Consider the following 20,458-nt stretch of genomic DNA (forward strand, 5'->3'; position numbering starts at 1 on the left):
GGGGGGGGGTGTTGTGCGGATGATTTCAGTCCAGTTCAGACCAGTTCCAGTGTTACTCTTCATTCATTGCCATATACTTATCTTATTGTTCTCAGTGCATATGATCTGCAGTACAACTGCTATAAAACACACCAAATCAAGTACATCCAAGTCTGCACTGTGTCATGTTATCATGATGTTTCATGGTCCTCAGCGCTGGATGCAATGACCAAGTTTGTCTTCAGACAAAAACAGTAGCCTATGTCATACAGCAAGGACAGTGTTAAGTAAGACATTTTTTAAACAGTTATTAGTCTTATAAGCTATAATATATCACACTGAAATACAATGAAAAACGCCTGTGAATGCGTTTCATTTCTAATAGGTAATGTATGACCCCTGTGAAATCTGAAAGAGCACCACAGTTCTCACAATAATTCAGCACATTAGTCCCTCATTTGTCCTCAATAAGTTATTTAAATTGTAAATGTTTTTTTTTGCAGTAAAGTAGGCTAAATAATAAAATATTCGGAAGTTTTTGAAATTAGACTACATTTTTATTTGCACTAAATATGTATCAGTCTATCCTAATTACTGACGCAGTCCTCGCTGTGTAAGTACCAGTGTGTGGAGCAGTAGCGCGAGCTCTAACAGCTCAATATCTCGCGCCGCACTGGTTCAAACCGGCTGCAGCTCGCGCTACATTTACGTGCGGTGGAGTTTCTGCACTTGTTTCTACCAAATTAGCTTTTATTACACTCGAGCATAGACTGTACAATTATGTTTTACAGTCTATGCAATCGACAGGCATCCACTTTAACGGTGGGACGTTTTCGTTTAGGTGTCCATACAAACTAAGGAAAATAAAGCAGATAGTTCTCCGGTCGAGACAGTTTAACAACCAAATGGCTACAAGTAAGCATTTTTTTTTTAAATCTGATTTGTTGACATTGAAATTTAGAAAGCTGGAGTTCATGAATATGGAAAGGTGGCTCTGGCATCAAACTCAGAACCTCTACATTTGATTTGTAATGCAAAAGCCCAGCAGAAACTCAATTTTCGGACAATAAAGACCCGTGTACAGTCTTCTCCCACAAAGGATGAATGCAACATCATCAACCTCACGTGTAGCTGCTGCGCGAGCTATGTCACTAGCAGCCAATAGCAAAAGAGCGGAAAAACCGCAAAGCCAATCACATGTGTCAGGGGGCGGGTAGATTTGAATATTTATAAAAGGGGATTATGCGCCTCAAAGGGCTCAGCTGTTTTCTGGTTCTGGGTGTCTTCCTCTAGATCACCACTATCATAATCATCCCCATTATCATCAAGCAAGAACAAAGAAATGTATATGTTCCAGGCCCAGAGAGTCATCCAGAATACTTTATTGTGAAACAGAGCACCTACTCAGAATCCGCTTTATTAGCCAAGTACATGTGCACAGATACAAGGGATTTGTCTCTGGTTTAAAGTTGAATAGTTGAATAAACATACTCGCACACAGTTCCAAGAAAAATGTCCAGAATGAAAAATAGAAAGAGACTTACGGCTTAAAACAAGGACTACAACGCTACATGTAATTATGTGCATGTATGAATATAAAAAATAAACAATGAACAACATACAAAGTCTATTAACAATTCACGTTTTTCTGTAAATTGTGGTGCAGAGTGTTGGACACAACAGACCATTTTATTAAAAAAAACATGATCATTTTCAGTAATAGCCCAAGTTCCCAGTGAGTAACAGAATAAGTAATCCTCAGCCTTAAATTATCTGGCCTCACTTTTTTTTTTGTCTTCTTGAAAATCTAACCCCAGAATCATCTTCTCATCACCATCCCTCCTGTCTTATTCTTCCAGGCTCCAGCAGCCTCCCTCACTTCCAGTCAGGCCGGAGAAGTGCTGCGTTCAACCCAGCTGAGATGGCGCCCTCCCTGGCCACGGCCTTCTCCCGCCGCTGGTGGATGGCGGTGACGGCGGTCATTGAGAACCTGCTTTTCTCTGCTGTACTGCTGGGCTGGGGATCCCTGCTCATCATGCTCAAGTCGGAGGGCTTCTACTCCTACCTGTGCAGGGGACCTGGTGAGTCAGCTTTATATGGTTATCATGTTTAACAGAAGGAGCGGGAGGTCACGGGTGGATTTCAGGAGTTTTGGATGAGGGAGGCTCTAGAACTCTAGAATTGTTTTACCCCATTATTAATGGGAAGTACATTTTCAAGGACTGTGCTTAAGATCAGTTTTGAGGTACTTGTACTTTACTTGAGTATATAATTGTATCCGGCTTTATGAATCTACTCCACTACATTGCAATAGTTAGTTAGTGATATCAAAAGTTGCCACGTACCACCTACCACCCACTTTCACTACTACTGCTACTGCTGCTGCTACAAACATAGACACAAATGTCATGCAAAGAAGCTACATGTAGCTCATCTCAAGAGCTAACAGTCCGGTTTTCTTCCCGCAATTTACAAAAATCTCCCTCGTTCTGGGCTTTAGGGATTTAAATCAGAGTTTGAATAGGATGTTAATGGGACAACCTTGCATGACAACGCCCTGAGTATCTGCTGTGGAACCAAAAGCTTTCAATCCGGATTGCATCACCCTGGGGTACTTTTTGCTGACCGGGTGTGGTTGACATAAGGAGATTTAAGGACGCACGTACAAAAGGCTTTTTCCAGGAGTGCTCAGGTTCGACCTTAAAAATGGCGTCTCCATATTGTCCAGTTCTCAATTGTGCCATTTCCTGAAAGCGGCCTCGGAGAGAAGCAGCTACCTGTATATTAGCAAACACACAAGATTCTTATCGATCCAACGGTTGGGATGTCCTCGTGGAAAACAAGTTGATATGCCGGCGGCAGGCCGGCTCCAAACAACCCTCAAAAGCAGCTATGAAGTGCTCTGGTACAACAAACAGACGCTTATTTTCTTCTGCCCTTAGTTCTCCATGATCAAAGGCGATGCAGGGAGCGGCTGCACTCAGCCAGTCATTATTAGGTTGTTTCTTTACGATATGAAAGTGCTTATGCTTGGAAGATCAAATCAGATGGGGACTTTGGTTCCTCTTCGCTGTTATGTGGTAGCCACTCATCTGTCAGATTAAACATAACAACATACGTGACAACAGTTCATAATTACTTTCATCATCAGTGGGGTTTTGAGTCTCCATTGCCAGGAAGCTGAACGATGGGTGAATGAGACCGTTCATCCCTTCGTTCCCCACTGTGATTCTCACACAGGCAGTTTTCTGACTTTGTCTCTTTGATCCGGTGATTGTGTCTCTGTCTGTGTGTTCCTCTTTTTGTATCTTACAAAGGAGAAGTGGTGAAAGCCTTGGAGACTATGAAGCCATTTAATTGTTTTATCGCTCTCACATCACATTTACTCACATTGTCTGAGAGCACTGTCATTGTCTCTGTAGTTTTTCACACTATAGGGCTGTATTAACTGTGATAACTGCTCTTAGATAACTCTCATTTCTCTGTCTATAAGTGGATACAGCATGTGTCATCTTGCCGTGAATTAAAGCTGATTATGCATTGGCGTTTTATTATAGCTGTTTGTCTGATTGGATTAGGTTTAGGTGTCTCGTGCCATTGACTCAGCTCTTTTCACAGTGACCTGAACCCTGTCCCATCACTACAAGTCTCCACTCTCTCCCTCCAGCTCTCTGACCTGCTAAGTGGTGATAAATCGGCAGTTTTTGGTGTTTACTTGTGGGACCAAGTAGTTTGAAATCAGGTCAAGAAGGTGCAACGTGCGCAGTTTTTGTTTATGTCTTTACTCACATCATCACTCACATCATCAGTCACTGTGTTTCTCTGTCCTCAGTGCAAAATATGTGGAAACATGTAGCATTGCTCTACTTCTAATGTGCAATGGAGCTTTCTGCATTCATCATTAAGCTGAAATGCCATTGTGAAATGTTTTATTGGCTTTGTGGTGAACTTGACCAAAAGTTGAGCCAGGCTAATAACGTTGTGAAGCTGTATCACCCTGAATTTAATCTGATTTAAAATCCGATTAAATGAAAAAAAGTCGGTCTGGCGTTTTTTTTTTTTTAAATGATATCTTGATACAATACCCACATGCCCATGTGAACAACAAAACCGTTTTTGGTCGCTGTAATCAAACCTCCTCTCTATACTGGCCGAGAAGAGATACCATTCTAAAGAAAAATCAACATAAAAGACCCTAACAGGTTGTTGTTCCACCATGAGCCTCTAGGACAGCTTCAAATCTCCTTGGCATTACAGTCTAACATTGTTCGCTTCATGATGGACAGTTTGATGACATCACATTCATCAGACTTCAAACAGCTCTATCTTGAGCCACAAAAGGTTTACACAACTTTTTTCATGAATGCAGTAGCATTTCTCAACACAGACATTAATGTGTACAATTGGTGGAATTCCTCTTTAACAGCTGTTAACAGAGTCAGGCCAAGCTGGCTAGACTACATTTGTTCTGCGCTTTGTAAAGGCAGTCCAGTGTTTGACTGAGGAAACATGGTCCCAGAATGTGTTTCATCAAGTGGCACGTCGCCTACCCCAGCAGTACGCCCGCAGATTTAGAAAGGAGAGTCACAGCAGTGAAGGACCAAGCAAACGCAAAGAGACCTTATGTATCAAGTCAAAAATGTGGATTATTAATCATGTTTTCAAATGTTATCCCGTACACACCCTGTTTGAATTAGCTGCATGTTTAAACTGCATGCATATCTCACAGTTTCTATTCCTACACTGTGGCTTTGTTTTAAAAAACACATTCTTAGTAAAACTCTGTTGTTGCTCGTCAGTTCAGCACAGCTTGCTCTCCCACAGTTAGGTTGTGGTAGCTCTGCTGGCGCAAAGTGTGTGTGTGTGTACGTGTGCGTGTGCGTGTGCGTGTGTGTTTGTCGCACAGCAGAAATAAAACATGTACATTCCTACGTCCAAGTCATACTATGAAATGGATGAGGTTTGTGTACTGTAGCATTATTCCTTCTCCTTACATCCTCTGTTATTACTTCAATATCAGTGCATTGTTTTAATATGCTATGACAATCAGGTTGAGTTGTGTATCTTGGTGCTATCTACAGGTGAATAAAGGGACAACTTTAAAGCCAAGGAAACAAAAGCTGTTAGTGGATCCTAGTAATTATTAAACTAACTAACTCTGTGCTGTCAGTTTGACAATTACAGCTGTGTGTGTATAAGGGAAGCTTATAAGAGAGAAAGGAGTGGCCTAAAAAGCAAACAGGAATTTGGCAAAACACACAAATGAGAAAGCTCTAAGGGTGTTAACAAGATAGCAGGTACAGTGTTACTCCTTGGAAATAACCTTTCACAGAAGATCAGCCTATATACCCTTGAGTGTATTTGCCAGTGTGTGTGTCACTGTGTGTGTGTGTGCATGTGCGTGTCAGGGCTCATCCCGTATTGACTCAGTTTTGCTGCGGGCATTTGATTAGTCAGCAGCCGAGGCTGCTGGGGGACAGATGCCGCTACTTCCAACAGTCAGCACTTAATGCTCCAACACACCTAAAATGCCAGCCTGAGAGGGTAGAGCAAACAATTTCCATATTGACAGATAATCTTTGAATGCTTTTGTCCAACTTTCTTTATTGCATTTCACAACTTGACACACATCAATCATTAGTACAATGAAAACACAGTAGTTATATAGCAAAAAAAAGAAGTTCAAGCTGATTTCTCCCAGAACCCAGCCCACCCCAAACGAACCCCGTCCGGGTCCAAACACAAGACAAACAGCCTGCTGGGATCTAGTCCCTGTAGCAGTTTCTAGCAACACGACATACACACATCTCCATTCACACACATTCAAAAGGAAGCAGGAAAAGAAATAAAGAAAAAATAATAATACTGATACTGAGTAAATAAATGAATATGTACTTAAGAATACATGTTAAGTTATCTTTGAATGCTTTTGAAGCCTATATTTTTGAGGTTTTAAGCTGCGCTAGATCATCTGTCGTTGTTTCACCACTTAAAATATATCTGAATTGGAATGAAATTGTGTACAGACACTTATCACGTTACCAATGTAATATGTCTACATCTACTAGATGAGTTGGTACAAAATTTTGTTCAGTCGTAAATTGGTTTCCAGAGAATTAATCTGATTGACTTTGTTGATCGGGTTCAGTTTGGTTGACTTTTAAGTGTGTAACGTCTCCACAACCATTGCATGGATTCCATTGAATGTGGGACAGATATTCATGCTGCCGTACAGATGAATTGTAATAACTTCAATGACTTTCCCATTATCAGGCGTACCTGTAAAAACTAAAGTCAGTCCCATCAGCCTCAGCTGAACTTTGTCTTTAGGGCTAATTAGCAGATATTAACATGTTAACACAGAAAACTGAGATGGTGAACATGGTACAAATTATACCTGCTTAGGATCAGCATGTTAGCATTTCATGATTTGATTTGCGAATTGTTAATTTTTAACAGGGGAGACGGGGTTTCATTTGTGACTAGCAAACCCACCCCATGAATGACTCTTTTGGAGCTGCATTTTCAGCAATATAGTTTAGAGAATATTATAGATCCAAACTGACAGGGCGGGCTCAGAGAAAAAATGGCAGTTACAAATCTGTCTGCCACTTCAGCACCATGGACAGTTCCATATATTAATCAATACATAGTAATTTTACTGATATTTCAGAGTCATGCCTGGGGCCTAGATTCTAACTTGCACAACCCTCAGTTAAATAAAGAATCAGTGAGTCAGACTAACATGTTTAGGAGCTGTTAGCATTACTGTAGTCTTGTTTTTTGACTTTGCATTTGATCATTTTTTTCTGGGAAAATGTCCCATTAGGTTGGAGAATAAAATCAAAACTTTTAGGGACTCTAAAATTCTCGACTGAAAACCAAGATAATTACCACAACTACTAGTGCAACTACTAATACTAATCATGATAAATTCAATATTAACTTGTTGCATGAAAAGCCATTCAGGTGAATGTTTTGCCCATAGACCGCTTTGTGTACTTGAATACAAGGCATCCCAGTAGAAGGGAATGACCTTTTAATGAAAGCCTACAGATCAAAATAGCTCTGCGTCGTCATGTTCCATCCAACTTGTAGTGCAACTGCTGGTTTTGAAGTGCTCTGAAGCTCAAGTATCCCCATAGCTCTCAATGATTGTACCAGCACTAAAACAACTCTTCAGTCATCAGATGTTCATTAGGCCACTTTACCTTTCACCTACATATATCCTCACAAGGCATGGGCCAAGTTTGTGCACCAGGATGCATTTAATATGGGATTATAGCTTCCTGTTGTTCCTCCAAATTCTCCCCCTTAGCCCAGAGACCAGCTTCAAGACTTCCTCTATCCCTTGCAAAGTGGGCTCAACAGGGCTGAATTTAACATCACAAGAACGTTGTAGGAAAACAGATTTTCAGTTCTGTTGTTTTTTAGATGCAGTCCTTGGCCTACATCTGCCTCCTTCCTCTAGATATTAAATATGTGGTCACTGCTGAGTGAGTCTCTAATGTTTTCCTGGCAGTTTGATCAAAAACAAGTCAAGGTGAACGAGAAGTTGTTTTCCTCTCTCGGCCCTCCTCTCTGTCCCCTGTCTGTTTGTTGGTACCAGCACAGTTTCACCAGAGGCAACAGTCTAACAGAGCAGATCGACAAAAATAGACTCCATGTGAACTCAGTGGACTGTGTTTACCAGTGATGCAGCACAAGGCCCACTGGGTCGGTTTCTGTCTGTGTGAAACCGTTACAGAGAGTTCCGTCCAACATGCAAGGGTTCAGTTGTGGCTATTTGTGGCGTCTGTTTACCCTGCATTGTATTGTTTTCCCTTCAGTTATTTTGTTTATTTATTAAGTAATTACGAATAGCCCATTTTCAGATATATATATATATAAAAAATAGAACAAGGTGAATGAGGAGTTTTTTTCCATCAAACTGTGTGTATGTGTGTAATGTAATACGTATAACTATAGCTGACAAGTCAATGTAATCACAACTCTCTCATGTATGTAGTGGAGTAGAAGGATTAAGTTACATAAAATACAATCTCGTCACTAAAGTACAAGCACTTTAGAACTGTACATTTAAAAAAGGTCAAATACATTTCTTTTGTTGTAGTAAAGATTCAATATACAGTTAGTGCAAAATTGGGGTCTAGTTAGTGAGGTAGATCAGTTGATGTGCAAAAATTGTATGACAACAATGGTTGGAAGAATAACCGTTCCATGCCAGGGCAGATGGAACAGTGCAAAAGAGCGTAAACAGATATTATAGCAGTGCAGGTGAAGATGTGCAACTATGCAATGTTTGTACTGTATGTAAGTAAACGTAAATAGGTACCTTCTACCTCTGGGTATATAGCATTACAGACTGGACATGGTGTGTGCTTATAATGTTTTAAGGTTCATTTTCCATCATCTGACAGTTCTAATCTGAAGTCTTTACATCTCTGTTCTCTCATTCATCCAGAAAACAGCTCCAGCCTCAACCACTCCAACATCAACACCTCTGTGCCATCTGATTCTGAGGAGTACCTGGAGATGAATGGCTGGCCCATCTGCAAGGACCAGGATGAGATGCTGAACCTGGCCTTCACTGTGGGCTCCTTCCTGCTGTCTGCCATCACCCTGCCCATGGGCATCGTCATGGACAAATATGGTCCAAGGAAGCTACGACTTCTGGGCAGGTAAGGCTTGAGAAGAAAATCCACCTGTTATGATATCACATCTGACAGTAATGGTCTGTTTGTTTTAGTTATTGCCTTATTCATACCCAGTGCTTTGTGTTCCCAGTGCCTGCTTTGCGTTCTCTTGCCTCCTCATCGCCTACGGTGCCAGTGATCCCAACAGTACGTATCTTTACTCATGTCATCTCACATACATCACTTTAACGGCATCATGTGTCCTTACTGCCTCACACGCTACTCTCAATCAAATTGCTTTTGTAGCTGACCCACATTGTAAAGCATATTTACACACAAACACATACAGTGTATTGATGCATTGGTGACACTGTAATCACTCAGACAGGATGTGTGAGTGCTACTTTGTGTCCACAGAGTAACCCCCTCTGCCTGTGTCACTAATCTGCTCTTTCTCTGCAGATCTGTCCATCCTGATCTTCTTTGCTTTGGCGTTGAATGGGTTTGGAGGCATGTGTATGACCTTCACTTCACTGACAGTGAGTATGAAAGCTTTACTAAGGCTGCAATACTTATATGATAGAATTAAAGCTGCTTATAATCAATATTGTCAAACGTATAACCCTAGAATTTTGTAATAAGCAGGTATATATAGGCAGGGATATACTGTATAACAGTAACATTAAAAAAAAAATTATTATTTAATGGAATTCTGTGATCAGTAGATTTGCCCAAGAAGGCAAAGTAAATCTTGACCATCTTGACAGTTTTTTGAGTCAGGCAGTCAAAAATGGAGGACCCTGTATTAGTTTTATACAACCCTGCTCTGCCAGAGTACAAATTGTTCCACAAAGCATATGACTACTCATATAATATATTACAAAATATATAATTTTTTGATAACAATGCCAAAATGAACAAAACCAGAATAGCAACATTTGATAAGAGTGGAAATGAAATGAGGAGGAGCAGAGGGGAAGGAAAATATGTAGAGATTTCGGAAAAAAATAGTGACGAGGAAGAAGAGGAGAGAGAAGACAGTGAGGCAAGAGAGTGGATTAGAGCATCATGAAGAGACACTGATGAAGAGTGGACAAAACAAGAGGGTTACCGTAGTTGATAGAGACAGAAAGATGGGCAGAAAGACAGATGCACCAGAGAGAGGGAAAAGATGGACAAAAGAGAAGCAGACAGATGGCTGAGAAGTTGACAGGGGACTACTGGGAGAAAGGGACGAGCAGTGATGTGTAGACAAGAGAAGAGGGAGTGATGGAGTGGGTAAGGAAAGCCAGTGGTCAGGATGATCTCATCAGTCAGAGAAAGTGCTGCATCACAGGAGAGGCCGTGGAGATCTATAGGGAGAGAGTGGTTAAAAGCAAGTCTTCATTAGTGATTTATTATTCACTATCATTCACCTGCTCTGCTGCTCTGGCTGGGAGCCAAAAAAAGACATCTCCTCATTACTCTTTTATCCACCTAAGGACACGTGTGTGTGTGTGTGTTCATTACAGTGCAAGTCTACAGATGTGTCATTGTTTTAACAGCACAATAGAGTGTGTATTGAGAACCGTGGACAGGCTGTCACAGAGGAGACAAACAGGAAGCCGCAACAAGGGTGTGTGTGTCTCCCCACCTATGCTGCGCTGTTTCCTATTCAGGCTCCCTACTGGGACCATGACTGACACACACACGCACACACACACACACACACACACACACACACACACACACACACACACACACACACACACGTTGTTCAGCTGGTTTTATCCCACTGTGCCCTCCCCCCTTTCCACCCAACCTCCTGTGTTTAGTCTTGTTGTTTTTTTCTTCTCCAGTTTCAGCTCCTCACCAAAGCTGGATCTGCTCACAACTGTCAAAACGGTCTTTTGTGTATGCAAGAAATTCGTATGTTACTGTGTGTCAGCACTGAGTGTGTGTGTGTGTGTTGGTGTGTGCGTGTATGTGTGTGTGTGTGCTGCTTTAGCTGTTGAGCGCCTCTAACGTACAGTAGTGTAGAGCTCCCTGCAGGCCTCGACAAATGTTTTGTTTATACTACTGCCTCGGTATCTGTGTAAGAGAGAGAGAGAGAGAGAGAGAGAGAGAGAGAGAGAGAGAGAGAGAGAGAGAGAGTGAGTAATAAGCAATGTTGTGTGATTGCATTGCTTCTGCTCTTCCCTCTCCCTGCCCTTTCTTGAATCTCTGGGTCAGGGGTTGTTAAAGAGGAAAACAACTATTTTAAGAAGGCTGTAACCTTTATTTCTAAGGGGGTAAAAAGCTTTGATGCAGCATCTTGGGCGTTATGTGTCATTGAAACTTCTCAGGTTAGGGTGACCCAGCCAGCCAAAACGCCCAGTATGTGTGTGTGTGTGTGTGTGTGTGTGTGTGTATATACATGCATGCATGCATGCATGCATGTATTTTTGTCATTTAGTCACACTAGAACCACCATGCTTTCTTTTTTTGTCTACCTCTAATGAACTCAAAATGTACCGTTTGGCTCCTTCCCTTCTCTGTTACTTTTATTTTTTTATTTTTTTATCTATTTGATTTACTACCTAGTTTTTCCCTGTGGATGCACACTCAGCACTCAGTGTCCCGGCAATGGAAAACATGGCGTGAAGCTGAGGAGGAGGAGGAGAGGGTGGGGGGGTGTATTCCCTCTCTGCTCTTCATTCCATTCCTTTCAATTCTGTGGCTGTAAACAGCTTCTTGTTACAGAGAATCTCTCCTCTTTCTTGCTAAATGTTCTCAACACACCGCCTCTACGTACATGTACAGATATCCACACCCACAGGCAGACATGAAGCTCCTCCTCTTGTTCCTCGTCTCATTTGTGGCACGTGTTGGAGCCCCCCCGCCCCCGCTTCCTGGTTTTGGTTTCCCAGTCTGAAGCTCTGCTTGCTGCCATAATCTACATTCAATCTGTAATATTTCTTCTGTTCCCAATCCCTTTGTTTTGGTCACCTCTTAAAGGCTCACGAAACGTCTGACTGATTCCCTGCTTGAAAACAACAAATTGGCCATAAATGAGTTTTTTTGTTGAGAAATCTAAATGTCCTGCTCATTTTCTCACCGAATAACTGAAAAAGGAGAAAAAGGAAACGCTGAAAGAGGAACAAGAAGTGATTTCTTGTTAGGTGGCACATTTGTAAAGCGCACACAGAGTGTTTTATGCCACACAAAGTGTTTCATTCCACATCACTCTGTGGACTCTGTTTTTTACCATGCTGGAGTTGGCAGTGTGAGATAGAGGAGAACAGTATACATGCTCTGTTTACCGCATTTGACCACGTGACGTGAAGGGAAGGGAGATGTGAGGGGAAATAAGATGAATGAATGCCAAAGATCAAACTTGCAATTTGACATCTGAATTTGCCAGACAAAGCGGCAGTCACTGATATCAGACCCATGTGGCTTTGTGTAGTGGTGGGAGATGATTACTGGATCTAGATTTTAAGGAGTTTAATGCAGCTAGAATGACTGTCAATCCCTACCAGGCACAGAGGGGTCTTAACACTTGTTCAGAGACCTCTCAACCCTCCCAAAAACATGTTTCTAGTGGTAATGCTCCTGTGCTTTTATTTATTGTTTGGCATTGAAGTCAGTCCAAAATGTATCAGCTTTAAAATGATTGGACTCCTAATAGAAGGGAGCAGAAGATGACGTCAGGGTGATGAAGGTATGCAGTCTGGTTTTCGTTAGCTGGTGTTTGCTAATCTTAGGGCTCACTTGGCTGCTCTTTATGATGGATAGAATATTATCCTGTGTGTCAGGACAGGACCGGTCAGAGCTAGTTCTTAGTTGTCCGGCAGAAGGCAGCTGGAGTTTCCACTTACTGCAGCAAACCCTCTTCCTTTTTTCATTTCTCTGTTTTTTTTCTCTCTCAAATGGCTCTGTCCAGTTTCCTCTTTCTCCCCCTCATCATGTTTTCTCACTCGCTAGGCCTCTTTGTCACATCACACTCTGCCTTCTCCACTTCCATTTTCAACACTCAGCACACGCTCCTATCAAGAGTGACTTACAAAATACATGCAAAAGTGCAGAATGGCCAAAAAGTTTGGCAAAATGTTTTTTAAAGGAGCAGTTGCAGAGGGATTTTCTTTTTACTAAGCAAGTATCTAAACTGGTTAAAATGAAGTCAGGTTCAAGTTAATTTACAAAAAAATACATGAGAGGGTTAGGGTCCTTATGTGATTCCAGAGTAACATATTGCAAGTAACTCAAGTGCCTAATGAAGAGATATGTGTTAAATTGAGACAGACCAACCTTGCCTTAAGCTCTGTACAGCATTCATTTGGCAAGGTGAAATCCCAGCTGAACAGATTTCAACTTTATGGGTTTAACCTCCTTCAGTGCATTGCTGTTCTCTGCTGTTCAAAATCGGTTCCAGGACACAGTTTCCCAAGTGCTGTTGGAGTGTAAATGTCTCTAGATTAGCCAAAAAGGGAAACTTGTTTAATTCAACTTTGAGTCATAACAAACTGTGCTTTTATTTAATACTGCGTTACCTGAACACTGTTCAAACAAAACCCTGACATGCATAGATCCAGTTATTGATGAACACCTGCATCCCCCCTAAAATAAAGCACTGTCTAACCAAACCCCGGCTGCCACCGAACCCTGATCTCTTATCTACAGGTGACTGCTCTGATGCTGAAAATAGACCTTTAGTGGCTGTCCAAACACTGAGCCCATCTGTGTGTGTACCCTGCCACTCTATGCATGGATACACTGTGACCACAGAGCTAACAAAAGAGCTATTCAGAAAAGAAGCAATAACAAAATAGATGGTGGGTGTTATTTTTTTAAAGAGGTATCGACTCTCAGTTGTTCCCCTGGAGATAAACGCACTGACACTTGTCATGGAAATGATATTAGGGGGCAAGTAAGTAGTTAGAAGATCAGTAAAGCCTGGGTTGAATAAGGTAGAAAAGGGTTAGTGAATGAGGTGAATTTTCCAGAACAAACACTGGGATTCCTCTGATTAAAGCTTTAGTGCGTAAGATTTTTATATTATCGAATGGTGATCCTTTAATTTCAATTTATTCATTCACCAGTCTCATAATTTGGTTTTATAAACAAATACCTGAAAAACTAATTACATTCCCATCAGCCTCAGCTATACTTTGTGTTAGTGCTTAATAAGTATCAGCATGCTAAGATGAGCTAAGATGGTTCTAACATCATCATATAGTAACATCAGCTTGTTCGCATTGTCATTGTGAGCATGATAGCAAGCAAGGCTGTGCAGTACAACCTCACAGAACATGGCTGTAGACGCTTCTTGTTTAATCAACTGACATCAATACATTTGTAGAATGAGAATGATTCCTACCCAGAACATGATGGGAAATGTATTTTTATTATATATAGCTGGCACTAAAGATCACCTATAGGGTAAATCTGTGTGTCTGGTTGTTATTTTGTGACCCTTTACAGTTATTTCGCGGTCAGTTGCTTGTTGTGTGTATGTTAGCGCCTGATGCCACAGCAGATTTTTTTGTCTTTGAGTGTTTAACAGTCTCAAAACCCACCTGTCTGCTTGACTGATTTGTCATTAGCTCCAGATACAAAAACACTGTTATCTGTTTCTTGTCAAGTTAGACAGCTGCTCCTCCCATCCACACACACGCACTTATGTTATCCTCACGCTGCTGAACCCAATAATCCCCACTGCTTCTTTCATGATTAGTAGACTTAAACTAAACTGGTTTGTGACATGTTGTTGGGAAACAGTGGTTTTACTGTGATTCAGACCCAGTAACCCAGAGAAACTCCTGCAGGGATGTAATCACTTTATGGGGTCAACACTCAGCATCACAAGACCAAGACATGGTTTTTGCTCTGGTTGGGCTATACTGCTGAACACACAGAGGGTTTGAGGTTTTTGCTCTGGAACTGCACCGTTTGCTCACGTGATTTTGTTTTCTTCCACTGACTTGTGCGCTTGAGGAAGATGATTGATGATCCCCAGTGGCAACAGTGTTGCTTCCAAATGAACCTGTCCCCAGCGTGTATAAACAAGCCTGGGTGTATTAGTGGGAGTTGACTGACAGAGAAGATGTGGACTGACGCATCCACATTATTATTCCTTTGCATCTGATATCTAGGATCTTAATGGGGAAATAGTTTATTTGAACTAGTGATTTAGGGACTGTATGAAGATTATTTGGGTGGTGAGATGGGCTGAAACTTGTGTTTCACTTCATAAAAAAGTAAAGCCTAGGTTACCAATGATTTTGGTTGAACCCTCCTTTTGACTTTGTAAAAACTGCTCACTGGTCACTTGATGAGTCAGCATTGGACTAAAGTGTTTAAAGACTCTATTTGTCCATTGTTTATTTCTAAAGAAACATAACAATGTATATAAGGCTCCTTTACCTCATACCCCAGTTATGGCTCCATAGCAGGTGTTTTTGTAAAAATTGGTTTTATTTCATTCATAACGATTGTGTCATAACCAAACAACTTTCTTTCGCATAGTCGACAAATCATTGTAATGTCAGGAGAAGCACACAGACAGTTTGGACTTCCATTAGCTGTTAAGGTTTAATTACTAATGTTAACTACCATTTTAGTTAGCAATAATTGGCCTGTGCCTATCATATACCCCACTCTTTGTCTCTGCAAGATTGGGAATAATTGAGATTTCTCTTGGCACTGCTACCAGAAGACTTACAACTTTCAGACAGGCTGCTCACATCACTTCTACGTCACCAAGCTCAGGTGGAGGCTGCGCTGTAACGCTCATCACTCACCAAGAAAGTGCTTCTAATATCCTTCACTGGTCTCCGTCCAGAGCAACGGGATCTGTTGGTCCATTTCTTTTTTTACCGTCTATGGTTACATTAGATGCTCCTATCATAACACAACCTAATTGCACCCAAGTTGCATTGTGGGTAATAGTTGGTAGCTGCCAGATTTTGACAAGGAAGAAGAATGTGAAATCAGAAAGACAATATCTTTTCAGTAATTTTCTTTTTAATTTAACTATTAATGTAACCATTAACTGCTTTACAGAGGAAGGCTGATAATAATAATTTTCATACACTCCCTTAATCGATAGCATGCCAAATTATTTTCAAGACGTTCACTATTAATAGAGCTCTTGCAAAAGACTGGACATTAAAAATGACCCATCGTCACAGGCTAGAGGATGAGGAAGTGATAGAGCAACAGAGGGGAAATCTGAACCTGTTGACTGCATAGCTATCTAGGCCTTGATGCGTCATGATGACATCAAGTCTGCTGAGCTAGACACCAGCTGAGTTGGTAATTTATGTGTCCTCTCCTCTACTCTGACTGGGCCAAAGCTCATCCATCTTACCCCTGGTGTAGTCAGTCAGTCAAACGCCTCTTGAAAAGTGTCATAACTGGATTCTTCCAGTTGAGCGCTGAAACATGAGTGGGGGGGATTCAGGGCCCATGTTTTGTTGATGTCATGGCCTTTTTTGTAGCTCACCTTTAGTCCAATTAATCCAGGGAGTGAGGACTGTGTGAGGTGAGAGGGTTCAAGCAGCTACCTAACAAGCTGCACCCCTGTGGTCAGCACAGCGGCCGTACAGATGGCTGGATGGACAGATGCGGACAATGGGAGAGGGAGAGGAATGCTTGGCAATTTACGATCCATAAAAATGTGTCAAATTTTGTACTCCCTGCCCCCACTCTTTTACTGCTGTTGACTTGGAGTTTGGTTTCCTTTCCTCCATCTTAAACTATATATTCTCCATATGGCATAATTTAAACACAACTGACACATGATTAAAAATGACTGATAGAAACAGTAAATATCATATAAGTTCTCTTTTGTCAATTCTTTGCTTTGTTTCTTACTTCTTGAAGAAAGCTGTTTACTCAAGTTGAGGGTTGAGCGTCATTATGCAAGACCCTCCGGCATTTCTGTCTCTGCTCCACTTCAAATGCTAGGACAAGAACAGCCTGCTGAAGACAGTACAGGGTGTACTATACTTTGTGGGGACAAGCCTATCAATAGTTAATACTTTGTTGAGCACTGGGCTGACTTGTTTGCCTGTATGTGTGCATTATGCTACATTTTTTTGACATTTCGTAATCTTGTGGGTTTTGGTGGATTATAGGTAAAGAAAAAATGTCAACGAAGATTAATGTACAAGCTAACATCATAACAAGTTGCATAAATAGAGCAAACAATTCTCAAAGTCTGCAAACAGACTCAGTGATGTCTGTTAAAGGAACTTACATTACCCACCATAATCTAACTGGTCATACCAGACCAAATAAGGCTGTAACAGTAAAAAACCCAATTGAGCAAACGTGCATTTATTGCTTATGAATTCAACTTTTAATTTGTAGGATAATTAAAGTGCAATGTCCTTACATATTCTAGACTTTAAGTCACTAGGATAATTTTTTTTTTAAATAGACCGCCAAGTTCCATCTCTTAAGCACTGAAGTGATACACAGAAAGTATTTTTTTCTACATCCACAATGAAATTTGAGACCATTCTGTGCTTCTGCAGGTTATGTTGGCAATCGATTTTTCTCCATTAAGCCCCAGGCTAGGTGTCTTACAGTGATGTAAATTATATTCAAATATAATGGTCAGATATAACAAGAATCAAGATCGAGATTTTCCTCTTTGTTTGAATTAATATTTAGACATCACTTCTTTATGTGTGCTTATATGAACTTATTGTGTGTTACTTTTTTAATTTTAGTACCCTAATCTGTTCTTTCTGCTCTCTCCATAGCTTCCCAACATGTTTGGAGACCTGAGGTCAACCTTCATTTCTCTGATGATTGGATCCTACGCCTCCTCTGCTGTCACTTTTCCCGGCATCAAGGTTTGGGACATTTGATTAGTGCTGTCAATTATATCACTCGATTCTTGATTTACCCAAAAATATTCATAGATTTGTCCTCGTCCATCATGTAAGGATTCCTCCTGAAAGGCGATGCTCTAACATGAGAAAGAATGACACTGCTACCACAGAATGGGATGTTGATTCTTCGTTATGATGTGTCTGTTTGGGTGCCATCTGCCTGCCTGTAGGTGATCTATGATCTGGGTGCAACCTTCATCATGATCCTGCTGGTGTGGGCCGCCTGCGCTTGCCTTGTCTTCTTCAACTGCTTCGTCAACTGGCCTCTGGAGCCCTTCCCCGGCCCAGAGGACATGGACTACACGTAAGATGAATAGAAGCTTTTACACACACACACATTCACACACACCAAGTCATATAAACATTTCTGTAGCCTCTAGCCATCCTTATTAACCCTTGTGTTGTCTTCCTGACGACCATGTTGTTGTCCTTTTGGGTCTAAATTTGAAAATGTTTTTTGAACAAGTTTTTGTCGCTACTTTCGCCGAAATCTTTGTCACTGTCAATGCTTTTGAATCTTTTTTATTTAAATGTTTTTGTCACTTTATTCAGTTTTTTGTTTTAAATTTATTGTCAATGAACCTAATTTGTGTGACATTTTTGAGTTTATCACCCACAATGAAAGTAGTCATTGATTTTACCTGCAAGATAGAACGTACACCTGCACATCCATGTTATCTTTGTGCAATTTGTTTGAAAGAAACACATATTTTTGATATTAAAAAAAACCTTTGAAAACTGGTCAAGTTTTACACAAGGACAACACAAGGGTTAAATGGCCACTGTAATGCTACCAGCTATCCTCAAGTCATACCTGTTGTAAAGGGATTCCAAACCCAGACAGACTGCATTCTCCACAGAGATCACTACATTACACACATGCACAAGATGTAAAGACATACATGCTCCCACACTCACCCACAGTAAATCCCAGTGTAATGCAGCAGAGGCCAAGTAAGCCATAAAGACAGGAAAGACCCTAAAACCAAGGGAATCCGCTGGCTTTGCTCTCAATCACCAGGATCCTTTGCTTCCTCCTGTTCTTTCCCCTTTCCTCCCTTTCTCTCTCTTTCTCTGCTGATGTTTTTGTCCTTGTTTCTTGCTTTCTTCCTCCTCGTCCTCTTTTCCCTTGACCGTTTGACAGTTGCTTTGCATTTTGTGCTAACAATCACCGTTCATCTTTTCTTCTCTTTCCATCTTCCAATCCAGGGTGAAGATCAAGTTCAGCTGGCTGGGCTTTGACCACAAGATCACAGGGAAGCAGTTTTATCGGCAAGTGACCACAGTGGGGCGCCGTCTCAGTGTCGGCAACTCCATGAAGCAGCAGCACCAGCCGGCCAAAGACCTGGCCTCGCAGGAGGCCAACAAGCTGTGCCTGTCCACTGTGGACCTGGATGTAAAGTGCAAACCCAAGGAAGAGAGTAAGTCTGAGCTTAGACGTTCTGTAATTTTAGGAATCTATAGTAATATATGCATTTAATGGATTATATTTAATTATTATTATTATTATTATTATTGTTATAAGGTGCAAGTGAAAACCAAATGGGGAAACAGAGCTTTTCAAAACAAGTCAACATAAGTGCTCTTTGTGCTCAAATGATCCAGTGTTAAGCAAAGGCAGTCCCACTACTTGTTGTGCCCCCTTTGCCAACTTATGAATATTCATCCGAGCATCTCAGGAGCCAGTTTACATTGTGAATTAAGCGGGCAGGAGCGCTGCTCTGTGAGCCAGATGTCTGAAAGATCCATGCATGTGTTTCATTAATCCACCGTAACAAAGGCTTTCCAGACAGCAGTACTGAATGTATATGTATATGTATATATGTATATATAAAAAAACTACCAGAAACTAATTTTGTTAGTATTTAATTACACGTTGCTAGGAGTTTTGATTACATGATAGAACAATATTCTTCATATTATCAAGATTGCCTCTCAGCTCTGAAAAAGGCACAAACACCCCTAACCCACATGGTACCTTGAATGCCCATTTACCTCTGCCCTAAATCCATGCTAAGCTAACCTCTGCTGCCCCTACACCCCCAGTTCTCATTTGGCCCATTCTGGCTCCTCTATACCAGAGTCAGGGACTCCCAGTGGCGGGGGGTCTGGGGTCTGGTTGCTGCCCACTGGGTCTCTTTGCTAGCAAATGGACCATAAAATTGGTTCTGACCCTGTTCTTAGAAAAGCCGCTCAGCAGTGTGTGGCGTGCTGGCAGAGTTCCCTAGAAAAGCATTGTTTAGGTTTGAGTGTGTGTGTGTGTGTATGTGCGTGTGTTTGGAGTGCAGTCAGAACGAATATGGTTGGTTTCATAACAGCTGGACATGTTCCGACTGTCAGGAGGTTTAAGGAGGCCCATATTACACACTCACACACAAACACGTTTGCCCTCTCATTCCTTTCTAATTTAATTGCAACTGAGAGGGTTGCAGAATATTTACTTATTAGGCATGATTTCTTTGAGAGCTGAAAGGCTTGATTTGAAATTAAACACACCAACATCTAAATATATTTTGTTTTAACTCTATCATCAGTAACAAACACAAATCATGTAGCTGTACTACAGCTACATGATTTGAGACATCTTTATCACTACAGTGTACACTGCAGTGTACTAGTTTAGTATGTTAACCACATTTTGAGCCAGGACAAAAGTTGTTTTTTCTAACTAATTGCTTTGATTTCAAAATAAAAGACATACTGTATAGTTTGTGTCTCTGGAATCTCACCCACCTTAGGTCCTTTTGATTAGTCCTGGACCTAACGGCTTTTGGACTGTTTTCAGGGCATTATGATACCATGAAGTTAATATTTGTAGATTTGAGTGAAATGTTTCGACAACTATTGGACGGATTGCCATGAAATTTGGTACAGACATTCATGCCCCACTCAGAACGAATTATAATAACTAATCTCTGCATTTAGCTAGCATAAGTACAGCCTCACATGGTCATTGGCATGGCAGTTGACTCTTATATT

General features: G+C 41.1%; 1 protein-coding gene across 2 annotated transcripts in view; it reads left to right on the forward strand.

Annotated features, from left to right (window-relative positions):
- Positions 1–1,838: 1,838 nt before the first annotated feature.
- The window catches only part of LOC116674931 (large neutral amino acids transporter small subunit 4), a gene marked incomplete at its 5' end in the record, with an annotated part of 24,476 nt that continues 5,856 nt past the window's right edge, over positions 1,839–20,458 (forward strand). For both annotated transcript variants that reach the window (XM_032507097.1, XM_032507099.1), the window contains 7 exon segments: positions 1,839–2,060; positions 8,444–8,660; positions 8,767–8,822; positions 9,078–9,154; positions 17,348–17,440; positions 17,650–17,783; positions 18,689–18,900. In XM_032507097.1, the coding sequence (XP_032362988.1) occupies positions 1,839–2,060; positions 8,444–8,660; positions 8,767–8,822; positions 9,078–9,154; positions 17,348–17,440; positions 17,650–17,783; positions 18,689–18,900 (1,011 nt within the window).

The sequence above is a fragment of the Etheostoma spectabile genome, chromosome 3 (assembly GCF_008692095.1).
Source record: "Etheostoma spectabile isolate EspeVRDwgs_2016 chromosome 3, UIUC_Espe_1.0, whole genome shotgun sequence".
NCBI lineage: Eukaryota > Metazoa > Chordata > Actinopteri > Perciformes > Percidae > Etheostoma > Etheostoma spectabile.